Here is a 17,264-nt window from a genome sequence, read left to right on the forward strand (position 1 = left end):
GGAGCACGGCTTTTGATCCATATCTATCCCTTCGGTGTAAATGACAGGTATGAGGACTGTAACAGCTAATCTCTAGCTCCACTGGCCAATAATACTGTCCATTTTTTACTGCAGGACCCACCTGCCCCATGCGTTTTGTTACTTTGGGCTTCACCAAAAAGATATCGTTGGTAGTTAAGACTAATACTACTCCTTATATAAGGTATTACCTCACCATCTCTAGACGATACAAGATTCGGTTCATTTCCGCCCTTTCCACCATTTTTTAGGCGAAGCTACACTCCCATCCCTTTATACCCCTCTATACCGGGCGTTACAAAGACCATGGTGGTTTGGAAGTACAACTGCTGGTACTGAACAAACTCAAGTGATGCCGTACTGACCGCTGACCACAAAATATGTCTCTTTTATTCCTCGATTATCTGATGCTAGGAAGCACAGTGACTTGTAGTGTCGAAAAAGCTTTTTGGGTTGTAATCATGTTGCTGAATGCAGTGGGAGTTAATTATTTGCAAAACAACTGGGGCGTTCATAACTTGAGAACATGTATTCACACACATTTGGTGTTGCGCACGAAGCATGAGTTACTCGCGAACTGCAATATAAAGCAAGACAAGGAACATAACTTTCATATTGCACGTTTACCTGAATATCATAACTTCTCAATCAATCCCTTGAATACCAGGACTTTTAAAAACATTGACTTAAATACCATAACTTTTCAAGTTATCACTCAAAAACTTTAGCTGTTAACAAAGTCGTACGAAAATTATAACCCTCAATTGAGCGCCACAAGAGTTATCACACTTCCTTTTCCCCGCACTATTAAATGGAAAAGGTTAATAAATTACCTAAAAAGGGAAAATTATGTCACCCTACCATTATATTGATACACTTATCTTAATGAAATGCCAGAGAAATTTAAAAAATAATAATAATAATAATAGCCTTGCGAGAGGGCAAAACCCCATGCAAGCTGAAAATCAATTACACCAGGATGCGGACAACATACAACAGCCGCCCTTCTGCAATTATATACAGATGCCGCCAAAATAAATGGAACACGGTAAACAACAAAAACCTTCAGTTTGCGCGGTTGATCCATCCGCAGCTCGTGACATTAAGGCGTTGCTTGCTTTTTACCCTTGTTCTTCTGTTTCTTCATCTGGCTCCCCTACAGGAGGCTCATCTGCATTTTCTTCCCTCGCATCTTCACCGACACTGAAGTCTCGATCATCGATGTAGGCCTGGGAGCTCACAACCTGGCCTGCCAAGTCTTTATGTTTCAAATTACCTGTCAAGCAGAGGGGAAGATGTGAATAGCAGCAAGAGGTTATGCATAGTGAGTTTTTTGCCATTTAGAGAAAACCATATCGGCGACTGAAAGATCAGTAGTGATTCTTCAGAATAAAACGATTAAAAAGGTCATTGCAAATGTACAAAACCTCCAGTCATTAGTGTGAACATTAGAGAATAAGAAAATATTCTAATGCAGCGAGACTAGGATGATTTTGCATACCCATCCAAAATGCGCATCCACTTGATGAATTGTGGAGAAGAGCCTTGACACGAAATAAAAGTCGCTCTAGAGACCTTTTCGTAGCAGGAATTTTGGTGGTGACAGACATTTGTTTCAAACCCTTACAAGAACACAGAAACATTAGCATTCAAGTGAAAATGATTTTGCCTGACCAAAATGAGGAAGCAATGCCAACCTTTGCTTCAGAGCACAGTGTCTGCAATGTCCTTGTGGCCTTCTGGAGCTCTTTTACCTTGGTCATTAATAAAAAGTATAGTGACTGCAGCTCAGACTTTTATCCAGTTTGTATCATCAAAGTAGCCAAGTACATCTAAAGCATTGAATCTCACCAGCTGTATCACAGGTTCTTGGTGCTCTTGAAACTGCACCTCCAAAAACTCAAAAACTGGGAAGACAGTTCAGAGCTCAGTAGAAAAAGCACTTATAACAACAATTAAAGCAGTCAAAAATCATTATTTACCTTTAAGAAAAGAATCGACAAACTTCCCACCATATTTGACAGCCATAGCATGCATAGTCACCTACCCAATTGTCTCTCTTAGTCAATTCAATGCAACAGTTAAAATCAAGTTCTTTCCCCTAAATAGGGGGAAACACTAATTATTATCTGCAGCCTGCTTACCTTGTCACATGTCCTGCACATACTAACTAGGGATACAACCACATTCACAGGGTCCAGCAATTTAATAAGAAGTCCTCTTATGACATCATGTTTGGCATCATTTCCCAGTTTACCTGCATCTGGTTTACTCCTAAGACCAACTTCTTTAACCTGAGTCACATTAGAGGACAAAAATAAAGGCATATTAAATAAATTGGCATAAATTATAAACTAGTGTTCAAATTTTTTACTTGGAACTCACCAAAGCATTGAATCGAGTAAGGTTGACTTCATGCTGCACGAGTAGCACCCTCTGTAAGAAAACTTCCCAAAAATGCATGGTTAATTACCAGATGTATAACAGGAATCAGATTTCTTACCAAAACCCGGTACCACACATGAAATGTCGCAGAGCACAAGGATGCGAAGCCATGAAGCAAATCGTCTTCGGCCGTTTTGCACACCAAGGCCTAATAAAGAAGCATTCATATTGAATATCAGGGCAAAGCAGCATTTATAAACAAGTTTGTCTAGAAAGTCTATTCATAACCTGAGCCAAGTCAGATTCTCAACACTTTTGCTCTTGATGGAGACTAAATTTAGTCTCTGGAGGGCATTTTTATCAAGAACTTGAAGCTTCGGCCAAAAGAAACAACAACAAATTTAAGCACTTTAAACAGCCACTTATAAAATGCCTATTTTTCGACCAAAGGAAATGCCTATATTGGTAGCCATCCATCTTCCAACTAAATAACCATTTCAAATGTGCTGCAGAGTATTTTTATTCACCTGCGGCAACACAGAGAGGGCGAGTTCATTTAGCACTTCGGATGTAGATTCACTGTTCTCCAAGTAAACGTGCAAAACCTTCTGTACTCGGTCTCCCTGCTGATAGGAAAGGTATATCATACAAAATATGTGACTATTTCTGAGAAAATCTGGAAGCTAAGTCACACTCCTAACAGAGCGAGGACCATATGCAATTTGTTGCCATGTTGTGGTCATCACTAAAATCTAACTTTGAAGTAAAGGGAGATGGCATAATGGGGATAGTCTTACTTTACTCTTCCAACTGTTCTCCACATTCTCAACATCCCATCTATGCTTTAGAATCTTCTCAGCAGAAGTTCCAAGTCTTCTACGCAGGTTTAGAAGTACTTCCTGATTGAATCCTGACTGTAGAAATTTACAGTTTGCCCCAGTCGACTTAATGTTAAGATTCTGGGCTGAGGTCAGAGCTGCTTCAAGCGTAAGAAGAGTTTCTGATGCTGCCATGAAGGAAAAGGAGCAGGCTGCAGGAAGGAGATATTTCTTAGCAATTTGGACCGACAAAAGTATCCAAATACAAAATGAAACAAAACAAAGGATGGACGACAAACCCATGTCCAAAATGTTCTCCAGAAATGAATAAGCACCACAATATAAGTGTTCTATGCTCCCAGGCAACGGATGGGGCTGCATGCTTGAAATATTACTTTCCTTCATTTCAATTGGCTGAAAAGCACGTAGCAAATCTGAAAGGATTGTTGTGTCCCTTTGAAAATCTGGAAGATTTAGTATCTGCCATTTCCATTATATGGTATTAAGACAAGCCAGGCATGCATTGATCACAAAAGATGATGAGCCAACGAGCATAAAGACCTACCTCACTAAGACAATGAAGTACTTCCTTTATAACCAAAGTTGTCGCTGAAGTCACTGTGAGCACACAATCAGGAAGATTTGGATTCCCAGCATTAATGCTCTGATTTTCCCAGTGTCCTCTGCAATTGTTATCACCTGGAAAATATTTTCTTAAAATTTTAAGAACATTGTCACAAGGAAAGATCTCAACCAACTAGAGTGGGCATACATACCTTCTCCAAGGATACTCATTGCTCTATCTAAATGCCTCTTCAGAGAAGGAAAGAGTGGTCTGATATTATTTAAGAACTCTTCCAAGGTAAAACCAGCAAATCCAGATGCAGCACTCAAGCCATTGCATTTAGTATTGAAGTAATCCAGCTTCTTATGAAGATCTCTCAGAAGGAACAGATAAAGGGGTAACTGAAAGAAGATAATCAACTCGGGAAACTAGTAAGGATCATAACTTGAAAGAAAAGCAGCAAGTCTAGGTTGATAAGGTACCTCAGCCATGGGATCTGAGCAACAGGTCTCCTCTTTCTGCAATTTAGAAGACATGAATAGCCATTATTAAAAGAGCCTATCACATGTACAACCAAGTAGGCAATTACTCTAATCTTGTAAATGTGCAATTCAACAAATATACTACAAGGATCTTTGCAACATTACAACAATATAACTTCTTGTTATATATATGCCACTGAAAGTTGATATCTTAAAAATAAACTAGACAGTATCTTTGAAAAAGTCACCATCTATCTCATGATAGTATGCACCAATTTTCCACCACAGCCTCAGGATACCAAATTCATAAAAGCACATAGTGAGGACATGATTCCATTTCCAAGAGCAAATCTTAAAAAGAAAAAAAAAATCATGCATCAGCAAGTTTGGCTACACTCATAACCTTGACAACCTAATCCAAAGAATGCCTAGCGTCTGTGCTTAACCTCAAAAAAAGAATAACCCTGCAACATATAATCTTATAACTGATCCAGTTTGCGTGTATGAGAGAAGAGGGGGGGGAACCAGTGAAAGGATCACATCCATGTAATTTTAAAATCAATTGGCTGATCTATCACCATCTACCAAATTTCATCCAACTTTACTGTACTAAGGCTGATTTTGAGCTCTGTCAATCTGGATGGTTCCCTTCTCCAAAAGGTACAAAGGTTTCACACCTGAAAGGGAGGCCCCATGGGCTCAACAGTTGTATAAATATAAAACAATAGAACCGGCCATCCAAATTAAGGGAAAGTCATCGACATATGTCAGCTCAAGCATTATTTTTTTTATGTAACAAGGATCTTCTGAAATGCACATCTCTCAGAACTGGCCACATGTGTGCATCCAATAGGGTGGTGTTAGGCCCTATTTATTAGATGCAGCATGCTACTTTCACAAGTAAGGTCAAGTTACTCCCCTGGCCACCTCAATGTCAATCTTGCTTCCTCCTACATTTTTGGCATTTCAATTGCTCTTCAATTCTGGAACAGTTGAACACTATGCATTTTGAAACTCGTAGAGAGCATAGAAAGAGACATATTTGCCAGCCCCTTCCACCTTCTTGGTTTATCTCATGGTCATATACTCGACATCCGTGCCATTGCTTTCATCTCCACCATGATAATTTTATTGTTGCTGCTCTTCCTCACATATTTGTTATGGTTGGTTCAGCTTGCTTAAGCTATCCAGAAAGAAGTAGCTTCCTTCTCTACAATTCATCTCCACCTAAATGAAGGCAAGGATCCTACCCAAGTAATTGGCACTACAACCATAGGCATTCACTAGCTAAATAGCCAGCACTTTCCATATGTGCTACTTTTAAATGGCAATCAATTTTTTGTTAAGTGATACCACTCCATAAAGTGATCCCAACTCATTTTACCAATTCTACATAATCTATGATTAGCCTTAAAACTTCCTTGGTAAGTACAGTAAACTACTTGTCACCCACGATAGAAATATGATAGGACAGAAAAAGTGGCATCTCATGCAAATTAGAACATGCAATTTATATTTGATGAATGAGAGAACATAGACAGTTAAAAAACTTTTCTGGTGACATGTAGAATTATCCGTTTGATTACCTACATAAAAGAAAGGAACAATGGGGACAAACTGCCACAAGATTCGAACAATACCAAGATTTCGTCCAAGTACTTGCAATCCAATGTCACTTCTTTAAGCCATTGCAAAATTTTCAAGAAAGTAGAATGCAAAAAAGGTGTTAATGACTAAGATATAGAAATAGACGCAATAGTTTAGCTTGCAAACAGAAACATAAAGGACAAATTCCATTCATCGTACCTTTGAGAATGCCAAAATGGAGTAACACTGAAGCAGAAGTGGTCTAAACTTGGATCTCTGCAGTTCCAGAACTGTAGTAGCTGCAGAAATTTCTAGGGTTAATGTCTCATCAGAATCATGAGGATGCTGATCTTCCAATGTAGTTCTCCCTCCATTCATGTGTGGACTTGAAGAATCATCATTTTGCACTTCTTGGCTTGTCGTTACTCTTGCCTTCTTTAACACATCCACTATAGTGGGCTGATGAAGCTTTCTATCGGTGCATGAACTTGGTTCAGTGTCAGTCAGTTTTTTGCACTTGTTTGGATTAGTGAGATCATGTGCTCTCTTCAGCTCATTCTTCTTTTCCAGATGTCCAACTGGATAAAGTTGGCTTAAATTTGAAGACTTGGGCTGCTCTAAGTGAAGATGGAGCTCCGGCAGGCATAGTGGGTAAGACTCTAAGTGATAGTTTAACAGGCTCTCCAAAAATCTAGATCACCAAAATTTAAGAATGAAACTCATTCCCTCTTAAATTAAACACTCAACAATTTTAAGTAACACCACTCTCATGCTTAAAATCTAAGAAACAGAGAACAAAAATTTTAATAACAACATCCGTGAGACACCATGTGCTTGTCATATAAAACTTCAGAACGAGGAGGCCAAAATCTAAATCCAAGATAGTATTAATTATCATCCCTGCATAGACAATACAGTTGTCGGAAAGGAAGACATGGCAACAAAAGCATCAATTACCAAATAGAAAACTTTACGGACTACAATCCACAATAGTCTATCTGTGCTTTATTTTACTCTTGCCCTCAGGAATTATACCCATTTGCCATTCAAAGTTCATGTATCAGGTGCTATCGCACAAGCCTCTCAGGTCTCTTTCACTGTGTTTGGATGTTCAAGAGAAAGGGAGAGAGAGAACATTCAAAGGCTACATCTTTGCCGAATGACTTGATGAAAGTACATAAGATGGCTCCATTTATAGAGCATGAAAGACACCCAAAAACCCCAATTAGCTTAATGGAGCCATTTTGTACACTCTTTCAAGTCTTCACTAAAGATGTAGCCTTTAAAAGATTAGATGATTTAAATCTAGATTCTAATAAAAGTTTAACATGGATTTAGATCGTTCAATGTGTTCAAAATGGTTAATCGTAAGCTTTTAAGATTTAAATTGAGATTTTAAAAACCATGGCTCTTACCTTCAATCAAAAAATAAACATAAAATCACTTGGCACAGCGAGTTTGAGAACCAAAGGAGCAGCTGTACAGAGCATGAAAAGTTGTGAAAGAGGTACATACACTAGGTTCCTCAATCGCTTCAGCAATTTGTTGATTATATCCTCTTTTGTAGCTTGAGAAGTACATTCAAATTTTCCACCGACTTGTGAGGAGAAAGCATTGAGCTACATGAGACAAAACAATTAATACAGGCTATGCACCAAATTTAATGTTAAACTGTAAGGGTTGAGGGATGACATTAAACTTTATATACCAGTTCTCTAATCCAGTTAGCCGCATAATAGAGTGAGAGGCACACTATCTGCTTCTGCTTTCCTGTGAGAGACTGCCACACAGCTTTGGAGAAATACTGGCATCAAGGTAGTCAAAATGCATGTTAGACCTAAAACAATCTAGCTACGACAGCAAGCAACATAAATGGAGCAAAGTAAGTGAACATAGTAACACATTGGAAATACCACAAATTAAAGTTGATATTTAGGGTGCTTTCTCTGACATAGTAATGGATCATCGGAAAGAGCCTCCTTCCTCCGCATACATATGCAATATTTCAGGGACCAGACAATTCCTTTTCCTCTCGTCCATGGGGCAAGTAATAGAGGTTTCCTTTTCCTATCCCCCCATAGGTCAAGTAAAGGGGATTCACAAAATTAGCATCCAAGGACATGGGGAAAAAAAAAAAAAATCGGCCGGTTAACCTTCTTTGTTCTCGATGGTCTGGTGTTGTTACATGGTAAAGGTCATCAACGGGGATCCCCTGCTTTGTTATACCCAAAAAAAACCCTTCTTTGCTAAAATAAGATCACAAGTAACAGAGAGATTTTCCAAACCACCCCACTCTTGTGAGGAAAATTGAAGGCGTGCATAATTCCTCCGTCAATGTTTACTTTTTCATCTCAATAAAGATTGTAAGTTGATCAAACATAATTACAGGGTGGCACATTGTAGTATTACCTTAGAGGAAGGAAGGTGCAAGGGACATCCAAGGAGTGCATCAATCCCTCCAAGAGATCCTTGATTTGTTGATCTTTCAACCTGCAACAGAAACTGTATAATGCGAGAATACAAAGCTCTTCAAATTGGTTGAAAGAACAAGCACTTACTGTAGAAAGTAAGAGAATGTTGGCAGGGAGAATCTGCAGTAGAGGAGACCTGCAACAACAAGAAATGACAGTGTCAAGAAAAATTACCAAGAGACTTTCACGAAGAGGAAAGTAAGGCATCAAACTGACATAACTGCAATGATGAGGAAGTCAAAGGCAAAATGTTCACGCATATCGGAGATATATCACCATCCAAGTTCATCCATAGTTCCCCTACAAAGGGAAGTGAGAGAAGAAGCTGTGAATCTGCAACTATCTTTTCTCCAACAAGTTTACAAATTTCTGTTGTCAAGCAAATTTCTCATAGTGCAGTACTCTATTCACCTTCTAATCCGCCATAGGAATCATTCAGAGGCAACTTGCCATCTTCAAGATCCAAAAGATATGTAGATTCTAATTCTCCAGCATTTTTACCAATCCTACAACAAGTACAGGTAGGTAATGCCCCAATATATTTTTTAAGCCAAAATAAACGGCTAAATCAACTCAGAACATAATTTCACCATTCCATAATTGCTGGGTGCAGATTTCTTTGATTCAACAGGGCAGTCATTTCATCATAAAAGAGGGTCAGTGGCAAGGCCAATTGTTTGCAGGACTTTAAACATGTTTCCAAGAGCTCCAAGGCCTCCGCAACATTGGACTTCTGCAAAAATATCCCATAAAAAGTCACACATCATAGAATTATGGAGTTAAAGCATGGATCTCTCCAAGTTACACAGCAAGAACGCGGTACCGTGTACTTGCTGGTGTTTACCCTATGTTGTATGTGCAAGTTTTACATATGCAGTTGTGTTTCAATTCTTAGTTTTCTTTTTCAGGTAGGTTACTCCCCCTTCTTAAGAAAGTATAATCAAGATTCTTGGTCACTTTTGAGTCTAAACAGTATCAACAAGCGATGGAGAAGTCAAGAAACAGCAGTAGGTAGCACCTGAGATGGATCTGGAGAGAGAATGTTATTTGCATCGCCAATGCATGAAACTATCTTCAAACTTCCAATCAATCCCATCTTCTTGTAATTCATATCTGGATGATTGACCTACCCAATTATAAGCCCACCAATTAATCAACCAATCGGCACAATTTCATCCAATCGTTACACCAAAATATACAGAGAGAACATTTGTAGTCTTCCTTTTGCATCAACGAATCCATGATACCTGCTTTCGAACGACTATCAGAAGCTCATTTGCAAACGATGATCCCAATGAATCTCCACTTGATCTGATTGATAGTGCAAGATTGCTGAAAACCTCATACACCTACAATGTGAGAAAGTCTCTAAAGGATAAGAGATAATTCAAGGCCTGACTTGAGAACATATCAGAGCAAATGCCAACCTTATACAGGTTTTCAATACTAAATCCTTCCAAATAGTCCAAGATACCTGAGAAGGACACCATGAAGTGTATCAAAGAAATCTTAAGTTTTAACTAGTCATCATCCATTGAAATAGAAGTTTTAAGTAAAATAAAAGGTGGCTTTAATACCGTTTATATAAGAAGAAAGTCGGATTAACTCCAGAGGATGCTTTGCAACCAGTAAATTCATGGTCTCCAAAGCAGAACCAACTTCAGGATTTACACCACTTCCCACATGAGTAACTAATGCTCCAAGAATCTGCACAGAAACAAGACCAAGATTATGATGGTACATGCATTAGCATATATTCTTATCATCAAAAGGCAGTTATAAATCTGTTAGAAGCTTCTTACTTCCTGCCTTGAATATGGATCCGCAACTTCTTGAAACAGACAAGTGTACATGTGAATGCCAAAGGTCCTTGCTTTTTGTTCTTTGCAAGACAAAATGTACTCGCACAGAGAGAGAAATGATGGAAAGTAGTCCTATCACATATCAGCAAAAAATCAAATACAGCTGCCAAAAACTTTAGCTGATATGCAAATCTTACAGAAAAACACACCTGTACTAGGCTTGCATGGCCATGGAGACATTGTTCTATCATCACTAATGGAATGCAATCATCAACAATCTTTCTCATGAAGATCTTTTTTATGCTTCTCTGGACAGACTCGCCATTCATGTACATGACCATAATGAGCCATATGTCAATGACTTTGTGATCCTGCGGTCTCTTAAGGCTGTTGAATTCTTTTAAAATTTCTTGGCAGAGAATCTGTGAATACAACTGTGAAGAAATGCTCCACAGAATAACATGGTGACACTACTAAAAACTATAATAAAGGAAACTTACATTCTTAAATCTTAGGCCCAATCTCAATGTATTGAGGATGGAGGCCTCAATGCCATCTGCAACAGACTTTCCCTTTAGTTTCCTGTTTTGGCCACTATGATGATTGGATACTCCAATAAATTTCAACTGCTCACGAATGTGTGAGATGATTCTTCGAACATTTGCAGGCGTTGCTGAAAGCAATAAAAACCTAAGTAAAAAGGGCATGTGCTCTCCATCAATTGTTCTAAGGCACGATAATGCGATCGTGACAACCTTCAAATGGAAAGGAGTGTCAATTTCCATATTGGTGTGGTCTGGAAGTAAATGCATAAGATTGACTTCAAATGAGGACTACATAATTCTGCATCAACTACTTCCAATTAATGATGCCTAACATCACATGATAATTGTTTCAAGAATTGCTAATATTCTATTTTTCTTATCCATCAAACTAAATTTTTCCTCTGACAAAAAGAGATCAGATCAGAAACAATCATTCACAACACCGTTCCAGCGACTACAAATAATTATAAGATGGAAATATTTTCACTCAATAAAGAAAGATAATCATCAACTGAGCGCTCTGAAACTGCTTGAGGCTAACACTCACTAACCAAATGGGCTTATAAACTCCAATTACATCACTCTCTGCAAAATCTTCTCAACAGTGAGGCAGAAGAGAAAGCAAAGACTAAGCCAAAACATGTTACCTGAGCTTTCAACTGATCATCCAAATGAAGATTGGAAAGAGAGTCAAGGACAGGCACTATAATTGCTGTGTCCTCTTGAAGCATTTGTTCCAGGGAATTGACCACAGTATCATAGTTCTGCTCACCAATCATCTCAGGCAATGATCCAATAATCTCTTTCTTCAAATGTAAGGGGCAAATGGACAGGACTTGCATCAACTTATCAACGAACGAATTAGAATCAACAATAAAATCAAGCCATCTAAAGTGGTTGATGATAAGCCGAGCAACATCATCCTTGAGCGACAAAGATGCCCCAGAGGGTTGGGGGATCACGTCGAAGAATTCAGGAAGCTTCTCAAGGAGTATGTTCTGAAGATCAACTTGAATTGAGGGGACCAGTAGGAGGTTCCGAGCAAGGCTGTTGCTTCTAGTGGCCAAAAGACCGCCATGATCTGAACTTGTGAGAACCCTGAAAACAGAGAGAAAAGCAGTGGAACTTCTCGGATTAGGTTTCCATTCTCATTCAAATTCAACAACGAAACACATGCCTGAGAACCAGTCGCATCCAATCGCACGCGCCAATTCGGAACGGATGATCTCTCCGCACCCATTCGCAACAGATAATCGCACAAAACTTCACGGAAACTGTAGTACACGCCCTTACCTGAGGAGATTCTTAGGAGACTGAACGTGATCGGAGAATCCGGCGACGAAATCGGAGCGCAGAGCGTTGTTGGAAGGAGAAGAGAGGAGGCGCTGGAGGTGAGCGCGGAACCTGTGGACGTCGGACGGGAGGCAGGGCGGGCCGTCGCGGTTCAGGAGCGTGCAGCCCGCATCGGCCAGCACGGACACCATTTTCTCCTCCGGCGACGCGCCCGCCACTTCGCTCGCCGCCGCAGACGGCGGAGGCGGAGGAGTCGCCGGCGGCGGCTCGTCACCGGCGGCGGCGGTTTTGGGGGGCTTGGGCTGGGGAAACGGGGGTTGAAAGAAGGGTGTCTCTTCCGAGAAGGCCCTTGCTGGTGCAGGAACACCATGGCGGAGGGCGGAGGGCGGAGGAGAAGCTCGCCGGCGGCGGAGGGTTTCGGCGGCTCCGCCGCGGAAATCGACGAGGTTCGGTCCGGACTCTCGCGACGGAGGGAGAAAGGGAAGAGAAAAGGCGCCAAAATTTTTCACTCGCGAGCGGTGTGAGCTGGAAGCGAAGCAAGTGCCCGAGTCACTGAGTCGGCGACTCGGCCCAGGTTGCTAGCGAATTGGGCCAGTGTGACTATGGGCCAAAGGCCAAGGCCCGAGGATGACCATGGCTAGTTCATGGCTTGTTCGAAAATTAAAAAAAAAAAAATTCAACTTTTGAGTGGGTAATTTCTTGAATTACTCAAAAGTAACTTTAGTTTATTCATGAAAACAAAGAGAAATACCTTTAAATATTTTCCAAAAAGCTACAATTAAAAAAAAATCGCCAAGCCTTTGTGGTTTGGGCTGAACCCTTGGGCTCATGAGATACCAAGCACGTAATCACGTCTAATATTTACACCCTGTATTATTTATTAAAAAAAGAAAAAAAAATCTTGTGAAGAATTGCTAAGTGGCATGATGCACAAGACAAATTTAAACACTCGAAAAAAAATGTTTATGAAAATTGTTGAATTATTTCAAAATTAAAATTTACTCTTTTAGTTAAATTAATTCATTTCTCAAACCTCAATGATGCAAGGACCGGAGTTATAAATGACAACTTTTGATTGGCGATTTGAATTTCGGATTCAATGCGAGAAAAAGAAGTCTTATAATTGACCTCCCAAATGGTGAGAAAATAGAAAATGCAAAATTAAGGAAAGTATAAAAGGTGAGAAAATTTCATCCACTTTCTTTAATAATTACAAACTCTTTCCACTCACTTCATCCGCTCCCGAAATTAATTTTTTTATTTAAAAAAAAAAAGTCAAACGAACTGACCGGTGACGACTCACGTGCCACCTACTCGGCAGCGGACTCCATTACCATTTCGCGACGGACTCCGCCGATCAGCTCGCCGAAGCGAAAGCGAGAGCGCGGAGATGTCGGCGGCGAGCACCGCCGCGCTCCGGCGAGACGAGGAGCTGAAGCTCTTCGACGACGCGAGCCTCGGCGTCAAGGGCCTCGCCGACTCCGGCGTCTCCCGGATCCCGTCCTTCTTCGTCCACGCCCCCCGGGAGGCCACGGCCGACACCGCCGACGTCGCGATCCCGACCGTCGACCTCGGGGGCGTCGTCGGCGGCGGCGGCGGCGGCGGCGGGGGGGATCGCCGGTGGAGGGCCGTGGAGGAAGTCCGGAGCGCGTGCGAGGGCTGGGGGTTGTTCCAGGCGGTGAACCACGGGATTCCGGAGGGCGCGCTGGAGGAGATGATCGGAGGGGTGCGGAGGTTCCACGAGAGCGAGGGAAGGAGGGAGTGGTACTCGCGGGAGAAGGGGAGGAAGGTGCTCTACTTCTCCAACTTCAATCTGTTGAAGGTGGCGGCGGCGGATTGGAGGGACACGCTAGTCTGCGAGATGGCCCCGAGCCCGCCGGAGCCGCATGAATTGCCGGAATCGTGCAGGTACGGCCGTCGAAAACGGTTTACTTGACTCGATCTCCGGCTTGTAGATTGCTCTCAAATAACTCACCGGCCAAATCGAGTAATCAAAGATCGTATGGATACATGATGTAGTACTTAGTCTTGCAATTTGAAGAATTTGAGGTCGAATTCGAGCTTCGTGAAGTCGACCATGCTCGAGCTCGAGAAATCCAGCTCGAGGCCAGGATATCAGCATGCCCGATCGAGCCGGAGTCGAGCTTGAGGACTGCATCCCGTTGGCCTGACCGAACCCGACTAATCCCCTGTTCTGGACTGCGCTGCCAATACTTGAGATTGGCGAATTCTTGATTTGCCGGCGAAAACTTTCGGCTTTTACTTGCTGTGCAGGACTTAGAAGTGCTTGTTTTGGCATTGCTTGCAGGGACATTGTGATCGAATTCTCGGAACGAGTGCACAGCTTGGGGATGACATTGTTGGAGCTGCTGTCCGAGGCGCTCGGCCTTGAGCCGAGCCACCTGAAGGACATGCACTGCGGCGAGGGACTAGTCCTCCTGTGCCATTACTACCCGCCATGTCCCGAGCCGGAGCGAGCCATGGGATGCAGCACTCACAACGACGGCAACTTCCTGACAATACTCCTGCAGGATCGGCTGGGCGGCCTTCAGTTCCGGCATGAGGATCGGTGGGCAAATGTTCCTCCCCAGAAAGGAGCTTTGCTAGTGAACATGGGAGATCTTATGCAGGCAAGCAAAGCTAAAGCTGCAGGCTATAACCACGAACCGCACAGCCGCACCCCTCGCACGCGCACATACACAGATATTCACTCCTTCGGCTCGAATTCTATCGATCAGTCTTTGAACTGATTCTTGTTTTTCGTTTGATGGATGCTCTGCTTGCAGCTGATTTCAAATGACAAGTTCAAGAGCGTGAGCCATAGGGTGTTGGCTAAAGCCGAGGGCCCGAGGATCTCGATCGCGAGCTTCTTCAGGACGAGCTTCGGGATCGAGCAGGCCTCGAAGCGCTACGGACCCATCGAAGAGCTGGTATCGGAAGAGCACCCGCCGCTCTACCGGGAGACCACAGTGCCGGGTTATCTGGCATCCTACTACGCCAAAGTCCGGGAGGAGAATAGGCTCGACACCGACTCTCCGCTGGCGAGCTTCAGATTGCGAAACGACTGAGGACAGTGACGATGGACATGTGCAAGTACGAGTATCTGTGATATGGGGTTTTAGAAATGTATGATCGACATATTGCTTCGGACTTTTGAGCATTTACTGTTTCATCAAATGGTGATTGCGGGAAGCTATCAGTATCGGTTGCGTTAGGCGCAGCATTTGAAATGGGCTTTAAACCTCTAAAGGCCTTTGTATTAAAATTGTGGTGTTAGGCAAGAAAATTTCAAAGGCTTATGTGCCGAAATCCGCATTTCCGAAAGCCCTTAACCTAATGCAAGTTCTACATTTGTTATCTTATAACTTTGCCATTACTAAACTATCTAAATTCCGATTTTCGCCTCACCATTTTCATTGTTTAACCTCGCGTGATGTCCGCAGCGAGCTCAATCTCATCATTAGCAAGCCGATCTAGTGTCAATAAGCCATGGTTGGGGTCGAGCGATCACATACGAAAGCCGCCTAAGGTCCCACAACTTCAGTGGGCATCCCAAGGTCTTGCATTCTCAAGTGAGGGCTCAGCCCTTAAGATGGCTAGCCTAAGCCGCAACCCTTAGATGCAACTCATAAAAGTATTAGAAAAGTTTTTAAACTATTGCATTAATATCAATTTAATTATAAATCTTTTAATTGTGTCAATTTTATCATACGCATTTTGATTCCTTCCGGTTAATTTTGGCCAAATATTGATAAGGTAGATGTTGGGCAACTAGTAATGATAAGAATAATTTTTAATAATATTTTAATTTTTTAGATTTTTTTTTATATTTTTCCATTCTTTTTCATTTTGTCAATGACCAGTCATGGACGAGCGGGCTGGGGGCCAAGGCCAACTTCACCAAATTTGGCGAGGGAAGCCTTCACTGAGGCTCGCCCTCGCCCGGGCCAAATCTGGCCCGCCCTCGCTCGGCCGGGCTTCACCCACGGCAGGCCTTCGTTCTTATTGCTAAGTTTGGTCTCCCACGTACTCCATGAAATCACGATGCCACCTAAGCATCCCGTAATCCCTATACTTTAGCGAAGCTCAACAAACGCTCTCCATTCAACGTATCCGATGGATGTGTAGAACGTCCACGCTAATCCCAATCGACACGCGCTTGCATGCTGATCAAATCGCTATAAGAAATCTTCAGCTGAAGGGACCACAATTTCCGCCTTGAAAGTGACGGTCCTTTTTTTCTTCCTTTCCAATATTCCCCAATCCCTCATGGCGCAGGGGCCTTATCGGTAGTTCAATGTTCTAAAATGTGACATAAAAGAAAAAAAAAAAAAGAGGGGGGCGGGGTCCCGTTGGTAGTTGACAATTTAAGAACAAGTGGAAAGGGACGGCAATTTAGGGAAAGAGTATCCGAAAAATTATAAATCTATCAGATTTATGTCAATTTAGTTTTAAAATTTTTAATAATGCAAATTTAATTATAAACATTTTAATTTAGTGCCAATTCAATCTTTCTGATTAATTCTAGTTGGATGTTGTTGACGCGGATGTCCGCCGCCTTACGAAAAGTTCGACACTGACGTGAATTATTTATAATTATTTTTTTCTTTCTTTTTTTTTTTGTTCTTCCTTTTACAGATGATTGACCATTGGGCCATGGCAAGGGTTAGCTTGATGAGGGCTTTCCCTTGCCAAATAGGGCGAGGCTGGCCATTGCTTGTGCCGGTGGTTGGTCACCGGCAAAAGGAAGAAGAAATGAGAAAAATAATAATAACAGAAATTAAAATATTATTAAAAATTATTTCACATCAATAATATTTGACCAAAATTAGTTATAATGACTAAATTGACATTAAGTCAAAAGAATTATGCCTAAATTGATACCATTAAAAGGTTTAAAACTAAATTGACATAAATATAATTAATTTATAACTTTTTTGATATTTTTCCCACAATTTAGCTCAGTTTGGTTCAATTTTCCTAATGGACCTTGGCCTCTAAAAGCCCATTAGAAAAAAGTTCAAGCATTTGGCAATTTTTTTTTTTTTTACTACTTTGGAAAAATGCTAATATTATCATAGGTGAAAACCCAAGGCAAATGGTCCTGAGTTTTCAACATTTTCGAAAAAGCAAGTTCCAAAATAGTTAACTTTTTTTCTTCCCAAATTGCCCTCCCTAATAATTTCATATTCCGATTTTATCCTCAAGAATATTAATCTTTTCCCAATGGATCTGGGAGTTCACGAAGATGAAGGAGATAGACAGACTTCGGTGAGACGTCACGTGACGCCAACGTCA

The 17,264-nt window shown here is 41.5% G+C and overlaps 2 protein-coding genes across 2 annotated transcripts; one reads left to right on the forward strand and one right to left on the reverse strand.

The window, feature by feature from the left end:
* Positions 1-825: 825 nt before the first annotated feature.
* LOC104433521 (Fanconi anemia group D2 protein homolog) lies at positions 826-13,202 on the reverse strand. The gene is made up of 32 exons (XM_010046300.3): positions 13,198-13,202; positions 11,967-12,491; positions 11,321-11,771; positions 10,629-10,883; positions 10,338-10,550; positions 10,129-10,260; positions 9,904-10,033; positions 9,754-9,800; positions 9,574-9,675; positions 9,345-9,452; positions 8,917-9,059; positions 8,738-8,832; positions 8,548-8,626; positions 8,414-8,462; positions 8,265-8,345; positions 7,564-7,659; positions 7,371-7,474; positions 6,075-6,546; positions 4,269-4,304; positions 3,998-4,187; positions 3,787-3,920; positions 3,521-3,701; positions 3,201-3,433; positions 2,931-3,026; positions 2,522-2,611; positions 2,404-2,436; positions 2,163-2,312; positions 2,001-2,061; positions 1,870-1,925; positions 1,716-1,772; positions 1,520-1,640; positions 826-1,294 (listed from the first exon to the last, which is right to left on the reverse strand). The coding sequence occupies exons 1-32, from the start codon at positions 13,200-13,202 to the stop codon at positions 1,140-1,142; spliced, it is 4,680 nt and encodes a 1,559-aa protein (XP_010044602.3). The 3' UTR covers positions 826-1,139.
* Positions 13,203-13,289: 87 nt separating this feature from the next.
* Positions 13,290-15,328, forward strand: LOC104433513 (1-aminocyclopropane-1-carboxylate oxidase homolog 1). Its single transcript, XM_010046286.3, has 3 exons — positions 13,290-13,874; positions 14,275-14,596; positions 14,753-15,328. Exons 1-3 carry the CDS (start codon positions 13,357-13,359, stop codon positions 15,032-15,034), a joined length of 1,122 nt encoding a protein of 373 aa, XP_010044588.2. The 5' UTR covers positions 13,290-13,356; the 3' UTR covers positions 15,035-15,328.
* The last annotated feature ends 1,936 nt before the right edge of the window (positions 15,329-17,264 follow it).

This window comes from Eucalyptus grandis, chromosome 1 (assembly GCF_016545825.1).
Source record: "Eucalyptus grandis isolate ANBG69807.140 chromosome 1, ASM1654582v1, whole genome shotgun sequence".
Taxonomy (NCBI): Eukaryota; Viridiplantae; Streptophyta; class Magnoliopsida; order Myrtales; family Myrtaceae; genus Eucalyptus; species Eucalyptus grandis.